Below are 16530 nucleotides of genomic sequence, written 5' to 3' on the forward strand. Positions count from 1 at the left end.
TCAACCTGAGATGTTTTGCTAACTCTAGCCCTAGCAAGAACAGTGCTTCGCAGAATCTGCCACCGGGTCGGAATCGCGACCCACTGAGTAGATCCAGCGAGAAACTCAGTGGGCTGTGTCTATGTGTTAGTTCGCTCGTCAAATTCTTCGTCGTAATCGACGAGTTCGACGAAGACGGTGAACGGTGCTTGAGAGGCTTAATAGCACGTGCTTCGGGTGATGGCGGCTTTGCATTGTCCCGTCGCCTGGGTCAGATAAGATCTCCATCAGCTTAAAGCGTGCGAACTGTGACGTTTCTTTTTTCAATTTATCAATTTAGTTATCCAAATTATGCAATTTCAATGTTTTTCATATATCTAAATATTATATAAAATGAATTGCTGTTCGTTAGTGTCGCTAAAACTCGAGAACGGCTGGACCGATTTGGCTAATTTTGGTCTTGAATTATTTGTGGAAATCCAAAGAAGGCTTAAAAGGTAGATAAATACGAAAATGATCGGAATTAAATAAAAATAACAATTTTGTTTTTCCTTTGATTTGTCCCCCGTCGAACGGATTCCTTTTGTTTGTTTTAAGTTTATTTTATACAAAAGTTTAGGTCTTTTATTTATCGATTGAGGCACTACGAAGTCTAACGTAAACAAATATGGATTTCAATCGAAACTTACCCCGGGAATGTTATACTCGTAACACATTTGCGTTCTGCAGTCGACTGTGTCTGTTAGACTGCGAACTTCCAATGAGTAGTCCTTGGGAGGTGGGTCTGGGGAAAAGACAAAATAATAAAACTTATTGATCACTGGTGGTAGGACCTCTTGGGAGTCCGCACCGGTAGGTACCACCACCCCGCCTATTTCCGCCGTAAAGCAGTAATGCGTTTCGGTTCGAAGGGTGGGGTAGCCGTTGTAATTATACTGAGACCTTAGAACTTATATCTCGAGATGGGTGGCGCGTTTACGTTGTAGGTGTCTATGGGCTCCAGTTACCACTTAGCATCAGGTGGGCTGTGAGCTCGTCCACCCATCTAAGCTATAAAAAAAATTATGAAATTACATTTTTTCTCGTTAGAACCTACTTTATTGAATACTAGTTTTTTGGCCGCAGTTCCGCAAATGTGTACCACACTTATCCGTAGGATTTGGTCAGCGTTAGCTAACACTAGCTAGAATTAACACCATCAGAGTTCAGATATTTTGTTCAGAGTATAAACTTCATATGAGTCGACTATTATCAAAGCCGGCAATGTGACTTTTGGACAATTATTGGTAAATCAGAAAAACGAATTATTGACTTTGTATTCCATTGGCAGTCACAAAACTCTTCTGAACGACATCTTAGATAAATAACAGGTTAAGTATTAACCTTTATTTAATGCAGGTTTTGAACCGTATTCTTTGAAGGAGACGATTATATTCAAATCAATCTGTATTGACATATCAATAACATTTTTTTGTCCAAATGCACAGATTGCCACCTTTGATAATAGACGACTCATATACCCCTCTTTAGTATTAGTTAAAACCGTATCACAATTGTTTACGGAGCTTAGCAGAAGTTAGTAGAGAAGCAGACAGAGGCAGATAGCTACTTTATAGAGATAATTATTAATGGATATTTCTTCATCTTTCGATAAACCTAAATTCCTAATTTTCGACTTTAATGGTTTTGTGTTGTGTGTTATAATTTTCGACTCTATTACAATGTTCTTAGATCTTATTATCCGCTTAAGAGATCAATATCGTCTCCATCGAATTGCGATTCTCTTGTTGATTTATTTTGCCATTATGTCTTTGATAAGAATGGTTTGACTTATGTATTGTTAGCCCGTTTGGGTGAGGTCGAGCTGAGTTTTGTCGCGAAGAAGTCATGTTTTCCGGTTTGAAGATTGGTACAACTGTCGAAAGCCAATTGGGACTCTTTGCTATGAGTCTGTGGGCTCCAATAACTAATTTAAGTTAGGTTGGTCAGTAAAAAAGTAAATTGTTATTTGCGGAATTTCATTTTAGACTGATATTCCTATTTCCATCTGTTGTCATGGTTATTACGTTCAAATTTTGAAAAACATTTTCTTTTCAGCTATTGTAAGTTTTTTTTATTTTTTTTTATTGCTTAGATAGGTGGACGAGCTCACAGCACACCTGGTGTTAAGTGGTTATTGGAGCCCATAGACATCTACAACGTAAATGCGCCACCCACCTTCAGATATAAGTTCTAAGGTCTCAGTATAGTTACAACGGCTGCCCCACCTTTCAAACCGAAACGCATTACTGCTTCACGGCAGAAATAGGCAAGGCGGTGGTACCTACCCACGTGAACTCACAAGAGGTCCGACCACCAGTAAATATTATTGTTTCAAAACATCAATCCGTTTCACCCGACATTAAAGTTCGTATTAGCAAGTCCTTAGTTTAAAAATACAAGTAGATTTTATACTAAACTAGCGGCCCGCCCTCGCTTCGCTTCGGAAACTGTAATTTATTATTGATTTCTCCACTACTTAATGGATGTTATTAAACATATAAACCTTCCTCTTCAATCACTCTATCTATTAAAAAAAACCGCATCAAAATCCGTTGCGTAGTTTTAAAGATTTAAGCATACATATAGGGACAGAGAAAACGACTTTGTTTTATACTTTGTAGTGATAATTGAGTTTGTCGTTTATGGGAATTTCGACGAAACTACATACATTACTAGGTCAACAAATTAACTACTGTGTGCCTTAAAATTATATAACTCAAGACGTACGAGTAACAAACAAAAAAAAGCTAATAAACTTTATAAATCAAACGCAACTCGTGAACATTAACGTCACAGTTTGTTTGCACTGAAATTTAACGCTCATTGTTCAAATGTTTGTGAAACATACCCACACAGTATACCAAAGCTGTGACGGCGTATGGAAATGCAATCATAACATTATTTCCGTTGATGCTAAGTGGATTTATTTTTAGATCCAATACGCACTAAGCGATGGATTCTGAGTTTTTTGGCGCTAAATTGGCAGACGAACTCGGGGTTCTGCTGGTGTTAAGTGATTACCGGAGCCGCCACACCACTTCATGCCACTTTAAGATCTGGTGGTAGGACCTCTTGTGAGTCCGCACGGGTAGGTATCACCGCTCTGCCTATTTCTGCCGTGAAGCAGTAATGCGTTTCAGTTTGAAGGGTGGGGCAGCCGTTGTCTCATCTGGAGGCCAAGACCGGCCGAAGAAGGAATCTCGCTAAGCGAGCCGCCGCGGCCCCGCCAACACCTAGTTGGTGTGAGTGGTCATTCTCAACGCCCGGTCAATCTCGACCTCCAGGTATCGGACGCTGAATCTAAATTCGACAACGACGCCGCAAAGCTGAGCTGTCCTGGGACGATTTTCTTCTGAACTGGACCGAAGAGAATCGCCGCGGTCTTTTCCACGTTGACCACGACACTTCGGTCCAGCCACTGGGGCAGTAAATCCAACAATCTCTGTATCTTCGAAATGGCTGCAGAGGGGAAGTTAGGTGAGGGGGCAAATAGCGCCAGCTTCACGTCGGCTTCCCACGCATGAAGGTTACCCTCGAGCGTAGGAATGTCGTTGGGGTAGAGAGCGTAGAGGATTGGTGACAGGACACTACCCTGGGGAACCCCAGCCGTTACGGGGCGCACCGACGATTTGGCGCCTTCGACCGCGACAAGGAAGGTTCTGCCCTCCAGATACGACGCCGGCAGCCGCACGTAGGCGTGCTGGAGGTCCTTGTTCTGCATCAACTGGTAGGCCAATCCCGCATGCCAGACACGGCCGTGTACTGGCGCGCGTTGGACCGATCCGCTAATTGATGCAGGATTCGGACCAATTGCAGCTTTGGCGAGTGATCGCTGCGAACCCCGAATTGTTCAAGTCTGAGAAGGATGTGCGGCGACACTCTTCTCAGACCCTCTCTCACCCTTCTTCCCTTGAACTTGCACATTTGCGATAGCAGGGCAATTGGGTGATAGCTGGAGGGCCTTATCTTGTCCTTATCGCACTTGGGTAAGGCGATCACCTTGCCCAATTTCCGGGGGGGATATCCTTGTGGAATGCGGCCTCCGGGGATACGAGGTCGTTTGGAGCAAACTGCCGCTCCGCTGATTCGGCCGGGATGTCAGCACGAACCTGAGCCGAAAAGCATCGGTTTCCCCTCTTGTCCAAAAGTATACAGCCGATGGCTTTTTAATCGTATCTGCTTATAACATCATATTTTCAGTGTTTGTTTACTAGTGGCGCTTGCAATAGCACTGAAATATCGGAATCTGGGTTGTAGTGAAAGTTGATCAAAACAAAATAGTTCTGATTTATGTACTAGTCTTATTGTTATTGGAAATCTTAAGATGTATTCCGAAATAGAATTTATTTATGCAACACATGATGAAGATGATGTGTTATATACCGATTGTGGAGCTAAGCTGATCTGCTTCTGCTAATGGGTGATTACTTATGCGTTCCTGATATAAGAAAGCTTAGCTTCAAATATCTTGGAACGTATCATTGGATAATTGTGACTAGCTTTTTGTAATAAGCCTACAAAAAATTAAGAAAATCAGATTAAGCTGGTTCCTAAAGTAAACTAAGATTATGTGATTTAGATATTTGTGTTGGAGCCACAAACATCTAAAATTGTTTAGAGCTAAAATTGGGAATTAAATAGATTATTTAACAAGACAAGGAGTAAGCGCCCCAACCAGATAGCCATCGGGTCTGATAAATTAGCGATAATCTTTATTATTCTGTTTATCATCGTATACAAAGATTGATCAGTAGTACATCAGCGTTGAAATTTCAAAACCACACTAGATACGGTGAGTGATGCGTAAAGGCTAGCGAATAACAAATGCTTGAAGCAGAAATAGAAACGATGTAATCTTGCGAAAATACTGCACGTACTATACGGATGCGGGGGATTTTCATAAAATTTGCATATTCTCCATTCGGAGTACTCTTTGGAAATTGGTATTTAAACACATTATTATTATTATTTTGTATTGCTTAGATGGGTGGACGAGCTCACAGCCCACATGGTGTTAAGTGGTTACTGGAGCCAATAGACATCTACAACGTAAATGCGCCACCCACCTTCAGATATAAGTTCTAAGGTCTCAAGTATAGTTACAACGGCTGCCCCACCCTTCGAACCGAAACGCATTACTGCTTCGCGGCAGAAATAGGCAGGGTGGTGGTGCGCGCAACTCACAAGAGGTCCTACCATCAGTAATTACGCAAATTATAAATGCGAGTTTGATTTTTATACACGGTATTATTCCTTCACCATTGAAGTCAATTGTGAACATTTGTTGAGTACGTATTTCATTAGAAAAATTGGTATCCGCCTGAGCCTCGAACACCGGTGCATCGCTCATGACGAATGCACCGGACGTCTTATCCTTTAGACCACGACGACTATCAAAGTAATATATTAATATTTCCAGGGTTTTTTCAAATTCGAAACTCTTATTTTTGATTTGGACTGGCCAAACCTTAACTAAACGTGACAGTTGACAGAGACTGAAAAACAAATACATGTTCCACATTGAACAGTCCCAACCTAGGTCATTTCGTCTCTTTTCCGATTATAAAAATACAAATTCGAAACAAGAAGAATATTAATCGGAATATCTTGAACAAAACTACTGAATGTGAAAGGTAGCTTGGTACAATAGATGAGGTGAAGAATCATAAATGTAAAAGATACATGACAATGAGTCTGGCACTTTAAGAGAACCGACCTTTGACATTGGGGTTCTCGTTCCGTTTCTAACTGGATAACAAAATCTGTTGAGATCGTCGCACGAGGAGAAAGAGTGAAGCCTGAACTTCTTGTCGATTCTCTTCAGAGGATTTTTTTTTTTTGTGATTGAAAGATGGCCTTTCCAGTTTCACCAGGACAGGTGGGCGAGCAAAGGCTCAGCCAGGAGGGGTGGGATTTGCTAACAACTGCCCGAGCGCCTCCGAAGGAGACCTAACAACTCAAGAGCAATTGCTTTGCGAATGAATCCACTACCGGATCGGAATCGCGACCCGCTGAAAAGATCCGGCGAGAAACTCAGCGGGCTGATGCATGGGTTAGGTTGGACGTCGACCTCTTTGTCGAGTTCGACGAGTACGGTTACCGGGGTCCCTAAGCCTGCTCCTAGTATTAGAGCTGAAGGCGTCTGATGGATCCGTAAGGACGTGTCTAGAGGTCTAGGTAAAATTGCGAAGGTACACGGTCCGCAACTAAGTTCTCGCTATTATTTTTCATGAAAATGCAACTTTATTGTGAAAAATGCTTACAAATGAATTATTCAAAGCATCGCTCATTACCAGCCAAAAGTTTTACTCATCTTTCCGGCGGAGTTCGAATACCTTGACGCTACAAGTGTTCGCATTTTGAGGCTGTCCACGAATTAAGCCATTCTATGATATCATAATTTCATGATTATATGAAAGCGCGCGTGTTTGTTTAATTGAATAAAAAATATATTTGATTTTTAACACTTCCAGAGAGCGCGTCGAATAATAATATATAAGCTCGCCACTTTTTTTTTTATATCTTATCGCAATTACTATAATATATTAACTGTGTGTACAATAAAGAATAAAGATTAATTTAGTAATATTATATTTTACAAAAACGTTCATAACGAAAGCCCCATACCTATAGTTAAGATTCAACATTTCAATAAAGTTATGAATGGATGAGTCGACCGAGTATTGTTGACATAAAACCATTACCAAGAAAAGATTCTGTAGAGGTATTCTTCATTTTAGAAACAGTCATTATGGCTTTAAAAACTCCTAATGTTTCATTAAAATATCGAAGCAGTTTCGAAGATGGTCACATGATCTCTTTGAACCACCGATCGATCGGAATTACATTTCGTGTTTGCGTTAATGAAATAAAAATAGCAAAACCAAAGCCATGGGCAGAGGAATTCTTTCATGAATGCGAAAATTGATTTTATACATATAAACTTCGTTAAAATTTGGATGCATTCCAGATTTTGTGTACATTGTACGCTAGAGAAAATCAGTTAGTTGAATGGATTTACGTTGGTTAAACAAATGAAAGCGTAATACGCTTGATTTTATAGTGTTATTGTTACGCGCTGGGGTTCGGAATCTATACATTAATACGTGAAGCAAAAACTTTGTATCCCTCTTTACGAAAATTGCGCGGACGGAGGAGTATGAAATTTTGCACACTTATAGAGAATATAGAGAAGAAGTGCACAATGCTAATATAATTTTTTTTAATAATGCATAAAAGATACATTAAATCAATAAAGAAAACATTACACACACTACATACCATGTATTTGACGCACACACGCATGCATACTATTTATTGTCAAACTTTTGTTCTTGACGTCTGTTGTCAAATTGTGAATAGATTTAAATATTGCTTGTCTTTGTTAATATTTTTTATAGTGTAGTCTTGGCGAAATTTGTGATTATAGAAGTATAAAATACAATCATAATAGTGTACAAACTTACAATTCCAATTAATTATAGTCGAATTTCGACTACTGCGGGACCTCTAGTAAATACAATTTTACTAAAGTACAACTTAAAACTGCAATCAACACTTAGAACACTTCAAAAACACTTTATAACTTTCAATTCGCTTGTTCCGCTTCGCTTCAGGTGATCGGTACGCTGTTTCGCTTCAAGTAGTTCCGATTACTGACTGACTGCGTGCTATCTCTACAACGCTTTTATTGCCGATACCACATCCCTAGAATTATCTAGAATATTCTACACATATCTGGCGTTAGTTTCCGCTATCTGTCAATAGATGGCGTTGTACTTCTCGAGCGTTCTGGGCGCTACTAAATCCTTCGATATTCGTTCGACTGTTTGGCTATAGGTGGCGTTACTCTTACCGGCGTAACATTATGTTTGCGCCTTTTATTGCTTGAGTACGACAAGCTCACTGCCCACCTAATGTTAAGTGGCTACCGAAGCCCAGAGGCATCACAGCATTAACACCGGTACCAACTTTGATTCAGAACTCATGACTGCCTTACGACAGAAATAGGTGAATACTCATTTCGACTCACGCTACAACCACTATGTAGCAATGTTATTTGAAACATAATAATTGTAATCGTTAAATTTATAAGTTTCAATATTTTTTGTCTCTTTCTTTCAGGCAACAATGGATCAAAAAATACAAAAATTGTGAAATCCGGGTGAAACCGCCAAAAAACATCTCGTTTCATAGTACTGTTGTAATCCTGAGGGGTTTGAGGCCGCGGGGCGCGCTACCAACACGCTAGCGCGCTGCCAAGGAAAAATAAAATAAAAGCAACCGGTTGGCGGTGTATCGCGTTCCGACCCGGCAGGCTGGTTCTGGTTCAACGGGGTATTCCGCGACACCAGCGGCACCGTCTAGGCGGCCTGACTGTCTGCCGTAACGAGATGAATGACGTTTCAGAACCTTCGATTCGCCTCGAAGGCTCCGTCGGCTAGGCGTCCTTGGGGTGAGCTGCGCCGTCTGGTTGTCATGTTGAACGCGGTAACCCCCTTACCTCATCCGGGTTACCTCGGAGGGGATCGGACGCTTGGGCGAAGAGTGCATAGGAGTCGTTAAGTGGGTAGGGTCCTGAAAACACTTTTGGCCCTGCGGCTCCGCAGTTGCGGACCAGTTCCACATACCCCCCGGCCCCCCCTAGCAACGGAAATCTCGTAGAAGGTTCAATGACCGGCGTGAAAAAAAAAATCTACTGTTGTAATGCGACAATCAGAATCAAGTTAAGGAAAAACGATTTGGTCGATCTGACGTACACTGACAGTTTCCACGTATTCAAAATAAAGAGTCCTTTCTAAGTACCTACTGAATAAGCACAGTTCTAAGAATTTGAAGAATAACGATCAAGCTTCTAAACGTAGATAAAGTATTTGAGAGGCAAAATAAATAAATAAAAACCTGGTCACATCATGTTTTCTCTTTCGATAGTATTCGAAGTTTACTGTCTACAAAAAAAGACAGCAGTGAAATAATTCCTAGCTCAATAGTAAAACAATTTCTAACTTAACTATGAAGAGCAATGCTTAATCTAAATAGTAATTGTTTGAATAATTTATCAAAAACATTTCCTAGTCAAACTAGATATTGAAAAACTCTAGAAAATTCCACGGAGGGCTTTAGGTAGTTCTATTGAATCTAGGACTTAGAAATGTACAACCTTTTCTAGGTTAACTAGGAATTGTTTCAACAAATTTTATTTAAAAAGCAATTCTTAATTTGACTACGAACTGTTTTTAACATTTCAACTTTTTTTGGCCCTGTAGACAGATGAGATTTTGAGACTCGATAAAATATTAATTCAATTCGACATTTTTCCCATCAACTTAAAACAAATTTAATAAATTACATTCCTGCCAATACCCTTTTTTTTTTTTTTTGTATCGATGGGGAATCCTAGTCTTTACGGATACCCTGCCGACGGGGGTCAGACCGGGTTATGTCGGACTCCGCGCCTCCGGTGGAAGAAAGAGGAAGAAGTCGCGAACCGAGGTCCGCGCCCTCAACCAATTGGTCCACACGGAGACTACGCCTTTAGAAAGGCGCGCTGGGCTAAGTTCAGCTCTCGCCAAACCCGCCCAGCTCAACGACTACCGACTAAACCCCAATGAGCTCCTCCACTCCGGCTAGGCGGGGACCCAGGTACCGCCATGTGCGCGCCATAGGCCCGCTTTCGCCGGCTCCCACCCCAATGTTACGTTGGGCGGGATCTGCCACCGGGATCTGCCACCGGGGACTTCTTCCCCCTCTCATCTCCACGACATTCCTGCCAATACCCTACTGACTTATTTCTGATCTGAGTCGTTCTGGATCTGAGTGGAGTGTATGCTTATGTGTATAATGTGACAAATATCTATAATGCTGTACAATGTTCGATACAAGTAATTATTTAGTGATTGGCTACGGCTAATATCTGCAGCTATAAAAGGCGACATAAATCTTCACAAATAGCTCTAAACTCATCATCATCATCATCAACCTATAGCAGTTCACTGCTGGACATAGGCCTCTCCAATTGTTCGGCACTGAGCACGATCCTCGGCTTCTCTCATCCAGCTCCTGCCAGCCACCCTGCACAGATCATCACTCTACCGAGCCTCTAAACTCAGCGACGTCGTATTCAAGTCAATAAGTCTAAGATAGAACTTACCCAGTTCCGGTAGCCAGGATACGTTGAACATAAGTTCATGGTCAGAGTCTTTGAGTGGCTGCGGGTAGACAGTTAAGCCCCGCGGGAGACCAGCATACTGCACTGGATGCGACGCATCGGCTAGAGCGGAACCACTGTCCTGTAAACAAAAGACAATATAGGATAAAGACGGTAAAAAGACTTTCAAATTTATGAGGAATCGTGAAGGTTGAGCTCAATAGCGCGTGATAGAGGTTTCTATGTGACGTAAAAATTCCCGACCGAATATAATTGTACAGATATTTTCTTCGCTTCGTAACACAGCTTAAAATCGAGTCTGAGTCCATGGCCCCGTATGACGTCAACAGCCTTGCACCAGATCCGAATTTATTTTATTTTATTTTTATTGCTTAGTTGGGTGGACGAGCTCACAGCCCACCTGGTGTGGGGTGTGGTAAGTGGTTACTGGAGCCCATAGACATCTACAACGTAAAAGCCCTACTCACCTTGAGATATAAGTTCCAAGGTCTCTAGTATAGTTACAACGGCTGCCCCACCCTTCAAACCGAAACGCATTGCTGCTTCACGGCAGAAATAGGCAGGGTGGTGGTACCTACCTGTGGGGACTCACAAGAGGTCCTATCACCAGTAAATCATCACAAACGGTCGTTAGATAGCCGTGCGTTTTCAAAAAATCTCCGCATGTGCCGTTAACTATGTTAATGACGTTAAAGTTTTACACATCAAAACATCGGTTCGCTCCGGAATTATTTCAAAGAATTACCATTAGATGAGGAACGTAATAAAGGTCAGAAATATGTGGTTAGTATAAACTTTGTGCCTGTTAATCTAAAAGTATACGAAGCATAAATTTAGATTCTCATATAATTCATCGTTCATTTGGGGCGTCAATCAGATTCAGATTTTTCCACAGCGGACACTGCTTCGAAAATTTGTGACAAAGCTACAAACTGTTTTTTTTTATTTCTAGTTAATTTTTGCTGTCAATATTTACCCTCCAGCTTACGGACTCCCACGGCTACATAGTTTTGAGCTTGTGAGTGTAGGGAAGGTTTTATGCTCTCCCTTGTAAGGAATATTCTAGGGAAGTTCTCTGAATGATTGTTCGAGATAAGCCGTTATCACATTAGTATAATCATACCACCCACTACTGAAAAGCGGAGTGCAACCTAGGACCTCTGCCTACCCAGTCAATGTGTTTTAAGAGATTAGTTTTGCCACCTATGCGCCGATGTTCGAGTCCCGCAAGCGGGTACCAATTTTTCCAATGAAATACGTACTTAACAAATGTTCACGATTGACTTCCACGGTGAAGGAATAACATCGTGTAATAAAAATCAAAGTCGCAAAATTTTTAATTTGCATAATTACTGGTGGTAGGACATCTTGTGAGTCCGCATGGGTAGGTACCACCACCCTACCTATTTCTGCGGTGAAGCAGTAATGCGTTTCGGCTTGAAGGGTGGGGCAGCCGTTGTACTTTTTTTTTTTTTTTTTTTTTTTAACGCTGGGGAATCCATTTACGGATACCCGGTCCGGGGGGTAACGAACCGGGTTATGTCGGACTCCGGCGCCTCCTGAGAGGAAGAGGGGGACGAGAAGGTCCTCCACCTCCCCGAATCCCTCGCAAGAGACTACGCCTTGAAAAAGGCGCGCGAAGCACTTGCCCCGCAGAACGACTACCGACTAAACCCCATCGAGCTCCACCACACCGGCTACACCAGACCTACGGTACCGCAGTGCGCGCCGAAAGTCCGCCTTCGCCGGTACCCGTCCTGATGATAAGACGGGATTTCATCTCCGGGAAAATCCCGAAGGACGTCATTTCGGGAGATACACCGTGAGCGGCGCACAGGAGCCACCTTGCACCGCCCCACCACCGGACCGACAGTCGAGTACCGGGCGCCCCCGCACCCGCCACCTGACAGTCCCTACGGGGGCTGAGCGGGAGCTTCACGCCCGCGCCGGCCATCCCGCCTTCTGCGCTGAGGTGCTGAAGAGGGATCCCACTCCCTTTCACGCTCCTCAGCCTCACGGGACGCCATTACCAGGTCACAAAACCTGGCCATGGCCTCCCACGAGCCCTGATCCTCTAACATGCGGGCGACGACAGCCCGCAGGGAGAGGTTTCTCCCCAGCACCGCGACGAGATCTCGCCGCGAGAGGCAGCCGTTGTACTGTAAAAACTGAGACCTTATATCCCAAGGTAGGTAGCGGCATTTATGTTGTCGATGTCTATGGGCTCCGGTAACCACTTAACACCAGGTGGGCCGTGAGCTCGTCCACCCAGCTAAGCAATGAAAAAGACAAAAAGAGACATTCTACTATCTCAAAATATCGGACCGGCTGTCGTCGGCATTATGTGAAGCCTACTACTCCGCTGGCCAAATACAGCGTGGGTCGGTGGGCGCGTCCTTCGATCATCCAGATGCTCTTCCACAAAGCACGTGTACCGCAGCTGACGCGTTGAAATTATTAATATATACACACACACAAAACAGGTACTTTGTATAAATATTAACACAGCTCGCGAACTCGACGCACTCATGCAATATTTTATCTAATGGAGTTTTTTTTATTTTTCTTTTATAACAACCATTTCATGTAACGTTCGTCGGTGAAAACGTAAATCAAAACATAAAACAGAACGTTATTTTTCAAGGCCCAATATTCGGCTCGTGGGAATAAATACACAAAGTAAACAAACAAAAGGCCCGACTTGTATTATTATATTATAATGAACTCCAGAAGAACAAAAAGACAAGAGTATTGTATTCATTGGCATTAGACATTAAACGTTTAAAAAGCGCCTACACCTGTCAAATGGATCGTAAATTAACTCTCTCTTTCTCTTTCGCTTCTTCAATCCGATTCCATCCTTCTTTTATTTTCTACCTATGCTGATAGCCTTGAGAGGCTATTTCAGCTTCGCCCTCGCATGTAGGTGATCTCACGGGGCTCAAGCCGGGTGTGTTGCTTACACTGGCCCTAGCAAGAGCAGTGCTTCGCAGAATCTGCAACCGGATCGGAATCGCGACCCACTGAGAAGATCCGGCGAGAAACTCAGTGGGCCAGATCGCTTGGCGAACTCTTTGTCGTAATCGACGAGTTCGACGAGGACGGTGACCAGTGCTTGAGGGTCCTAAAAGCACCGAGAGTGAATCCGGGGGATCCGACAAGACATGTTTCGGGCGACACGGCGACTTTGCGTTGCCCCAATAATTTAAGCCTGAAAAAAAATCACGAAACCCTTTTGAATGACTTTGCTATCCGTCTGTCGGTCCAACAATTAGATTGTTTCCTCAAGAATGACTGAAGATATTAAATTGTAATCAGTAGCAAATATTAAAGTGTACGGTGAAAGGGAATCATAAAAATCTCGGAATTGTCTCGATTGTTTTTTATATACTCGTAACTAACTTTACTAGTAATTTATCACTTATAAAATTCATAGGGCATTTCTCGTTGATATGTAGAAAGAAATATCTCAAATTAGTATATTTGTATCTTTGACCTATCAAAAAATCATTACCGTAATTTACAAACAGCTTTGCAGATAAAGCATCAACTGTTGAGAAGAAAATATATTGGAGATAAATTTTTTTCGATAGCAAAGATACGTTTGTTTTGCCGACGTGCAAAAACAGAGTGCCCGAATCGCTTAAGATCGCGGTCATTCCATTTCTTAATAAAAATAATTGAAAGATATTTTTGAAAGAATTGTTTTTTTATTAATTTTCCTCTTCCATTCCTTTGTAAATTTCTTTTGCTCTTTCGTTCGTTCAATTGGAGAGGTAAAAGTAAATATTAGCATAGGTTACATTAGGACAACAGCATTAGGACGAAACAGGAAGAAAATAGTCCTTAAACTTAAATAGTTTTTTGTTCGAAGAATCTGAATCCGGAACCGTACCGAAATCGCACTTGTCCGTCAGATAACGGTTCTAGTTTGGTAAAAAAATCAACGAGACTTGAAAGTGGATCCGGTAAAGTCGCTTATGAGGATAATGTTTTTTTTTTTTGGTCAGGAGGAAATCGCCGGACTTTCGCCCTCCACTGGGGATGGAGGGCGGAGCATCTCAGAGTCGAACTGACTAAAACCTCCTGTCGCTCAACAACCAACGTTCAAACCTCGCATGAGACAGAACTCATGAAGAGGCAAAGGGGGGAAAGTGAAGCGCTTAATGCGGAGCACATCTCTCCCATCACCCTCCCCCTCGGGACGCCGGACCGGCGGTCGTCGGCGCCACGACCACCAGCCCTCTCGGTCGGCAGGCTATTCGAAGCCCGCCTAGATGGCGCCGGTTAGAGTGAGCAATGTAAGTGATAGGTCAAAGTCAACGGCTTGTTAAAATATTGCCCACATTAAATCCACTGATTTTATAAACGTTACGTTACGCGGTTACGATAAACTCCAGGTGTGGCGTCTGCTTATACGCCATTGTAGTTTCAAAGTACTAATAAATCAGTTATCTGATGTTTTACCCGTAAACCAAATCTAGACGAAACATTTCTGACCTTGTTCACGTAAAATTAATCCAAACAGGGTATTCAAGATCAGTTCCAGAAACTATATCGATGATATTGATTTATACAGGGTGTGAGGAGATCTTGGCCAATTTATTTTTATGCCTACCTCTTCTGGGAACGTCGAGGGATTATACCAGCTTCACCGAACGTATAGGCGAACTTACGGGGCTCAGCCTGGCGAATTAGTTAACACTAGCCCTAGCAAGAGCAGTGCTTCGCAGAATCTACTACTGCTTCGGGATAGCGACCCACTGAGAAGATCCAGCGAAAAACTCAATAGGCTATGTCTGTGCTGGAGTCATGGTCCAGACGGCTGGCTAATCCTTCGGCCGGTCGTAGGACCGTCGAGGCGATTCGCCCGGTCCTTGTGGATTGGGTGAATCGTGACAGAGGACGCCTCACTTTCCGGCTCACGCAGTCGCTCACTGGGCATGGTTGCTTCGGTGAGTTCCTGCTCCGGATCGGAGCCGAGCCGACGGCAGAGTGCCACCATTGTGGTTGCGACTTGGACACGGCGGAGCACACGCTCGATGCCTGTCCCGCATGGGAGGGGTGGCGCCGTGTCCTCGTCTCAAAAATAGGAAACGACTTGTCGTTGCCGAATGTTGTGGCATCAATGCTCGGCGACGACGAGTCGTGGAAGGCGATGCTCGACTTCTGCGAGTGCACCATCTCGCAGAAGGAGGCGGCGCGGCACGTGAAAGACGCACAATCCCGCCACCGTCGAGCGGGGGCCAGGGAGGCGGATCTCGCCCAAGCCCTGGCCCTCTAAGTGTTTCGGGTCCCCCTCACATGTCGGTCTGGGGACCGGCGAGGGGGGCCTAAGAACACGACGTGCAAGCTGCTCTGCACGCGTTTTACGCAAGAGTATCCGGATGATGGAAGGCCAGCTATCCTCGACCCACGCTGGTTCTGGTCCAGCGGGGTATTCCGTAGGATAGCTCACTCTAACCGGCGCCATCTAGGCGGGCTTCGGATAGCCTGCCGACCGAGAGGGCTGGTGGTCGTGGCGCCGACGACCGCCGCTCCGGCGTCCCGAGGGGGAGGGAGGGTGATGGGAGAGATGTGCTCCGCACTAAACGCTTCACTTTCCCCCCATCTGCCTCTTCATGAGTTCTGTCTCATGAGAGGTTTGGACGTTGGTTGTTGAGCGACAGGAGGTTTTAGTCAGTTTGACTCTGACATGCCCCGCCCTCCATCCCCAGTGGAGGGCGGAAGTCCGGCGATTTCCTCCTGACCAAAAAAAAAAAAAAGGCTATGTCTGTGATATAATTTTCACGACGAAGCTTTCGTCACATTCAGCACGAGAGCGGTCACCGGTGCTTGGAATGCCTAAAAGCACCGATTGTGAATCGTGAGGTTCCGAACAGACGTGGTAAATACTATATTTTTTTTTTTCTTTATTGCCCTTGTAGGCAGACGAGCATACGGTCCACCTGATGGTGGGTGGTTACCGTCGCCTATGGACTTCAGCAATGCCAGGGGCAGAGCCAAGCTGCTGCCTACCGCTTAATACTCTCCACAAGCCTCTTTTAAAGAAGGATATGTCATAGCGCTCGGAAAACACCGTGTAGGGGAGCTCATTCCATAGCCGGATGTAGTAGTAGTATTTTTATTGTGTTGTAATTATGTAGTGAATTTGGCATAAAATGTTCGACAGAGCCCGTAGACGTGAACGCTGCTACCAACCTGGAGACATGAGAAATTTCAATTGTATTTGTAAAATGGCTGCCCCACCCTTCAAAATGGAATGCACGACTCCATCAGTGCCATCATATCATACCGTATTATCAGCTTATAGCAGTACACTTTTGGACATAGGTCTCTCA

The 16530-nt window shown here is 43.6% G+C and overlaps 1 protein-coding gene across 6 annotated transcripts in view; it reads right to left on the minus strand.

Moving 5' to 3' along the window:
- LOC101737432 (fibroblast growth factor receptor 3) overlaps nt 1–16530 on the minus strand; it is a 245863-nt gene that overhangs the window by 207039 nt on the left and 22294 nt on the right. For all 6 annotated transcript variants that reach the window (XM_038012432.2, XM_038012431.2, XM_062669671.1 and 3 more), the window contains 2 exons: nt 10172–10310; nt 669–763 (listed from right to left, as the gene is read on the minus strand). In XM_038012432.2, the coding sequence (XP_037868360.1) occupies nt 669–763; nt 10172–10310 (234 nt within the window). The remainder of the gene's footprint in view (nt 1–668; nt 764–10171; nt 10311–16530) is intronic.

The sequence above is a fragment of the Bombyx mori genome, chromosome 8 (genome assembly GCF_030269925.1).
Source record: "Bombyx mori chromosome 8, ASM3026992v2".
In the NCBI taxonomy this organism is placed as follows: Eukaryota; Metazoa; Arthropoda; class Insecta; order Lepidoptera; family Bombycidae; genus Bombyx; species Bombyx mori.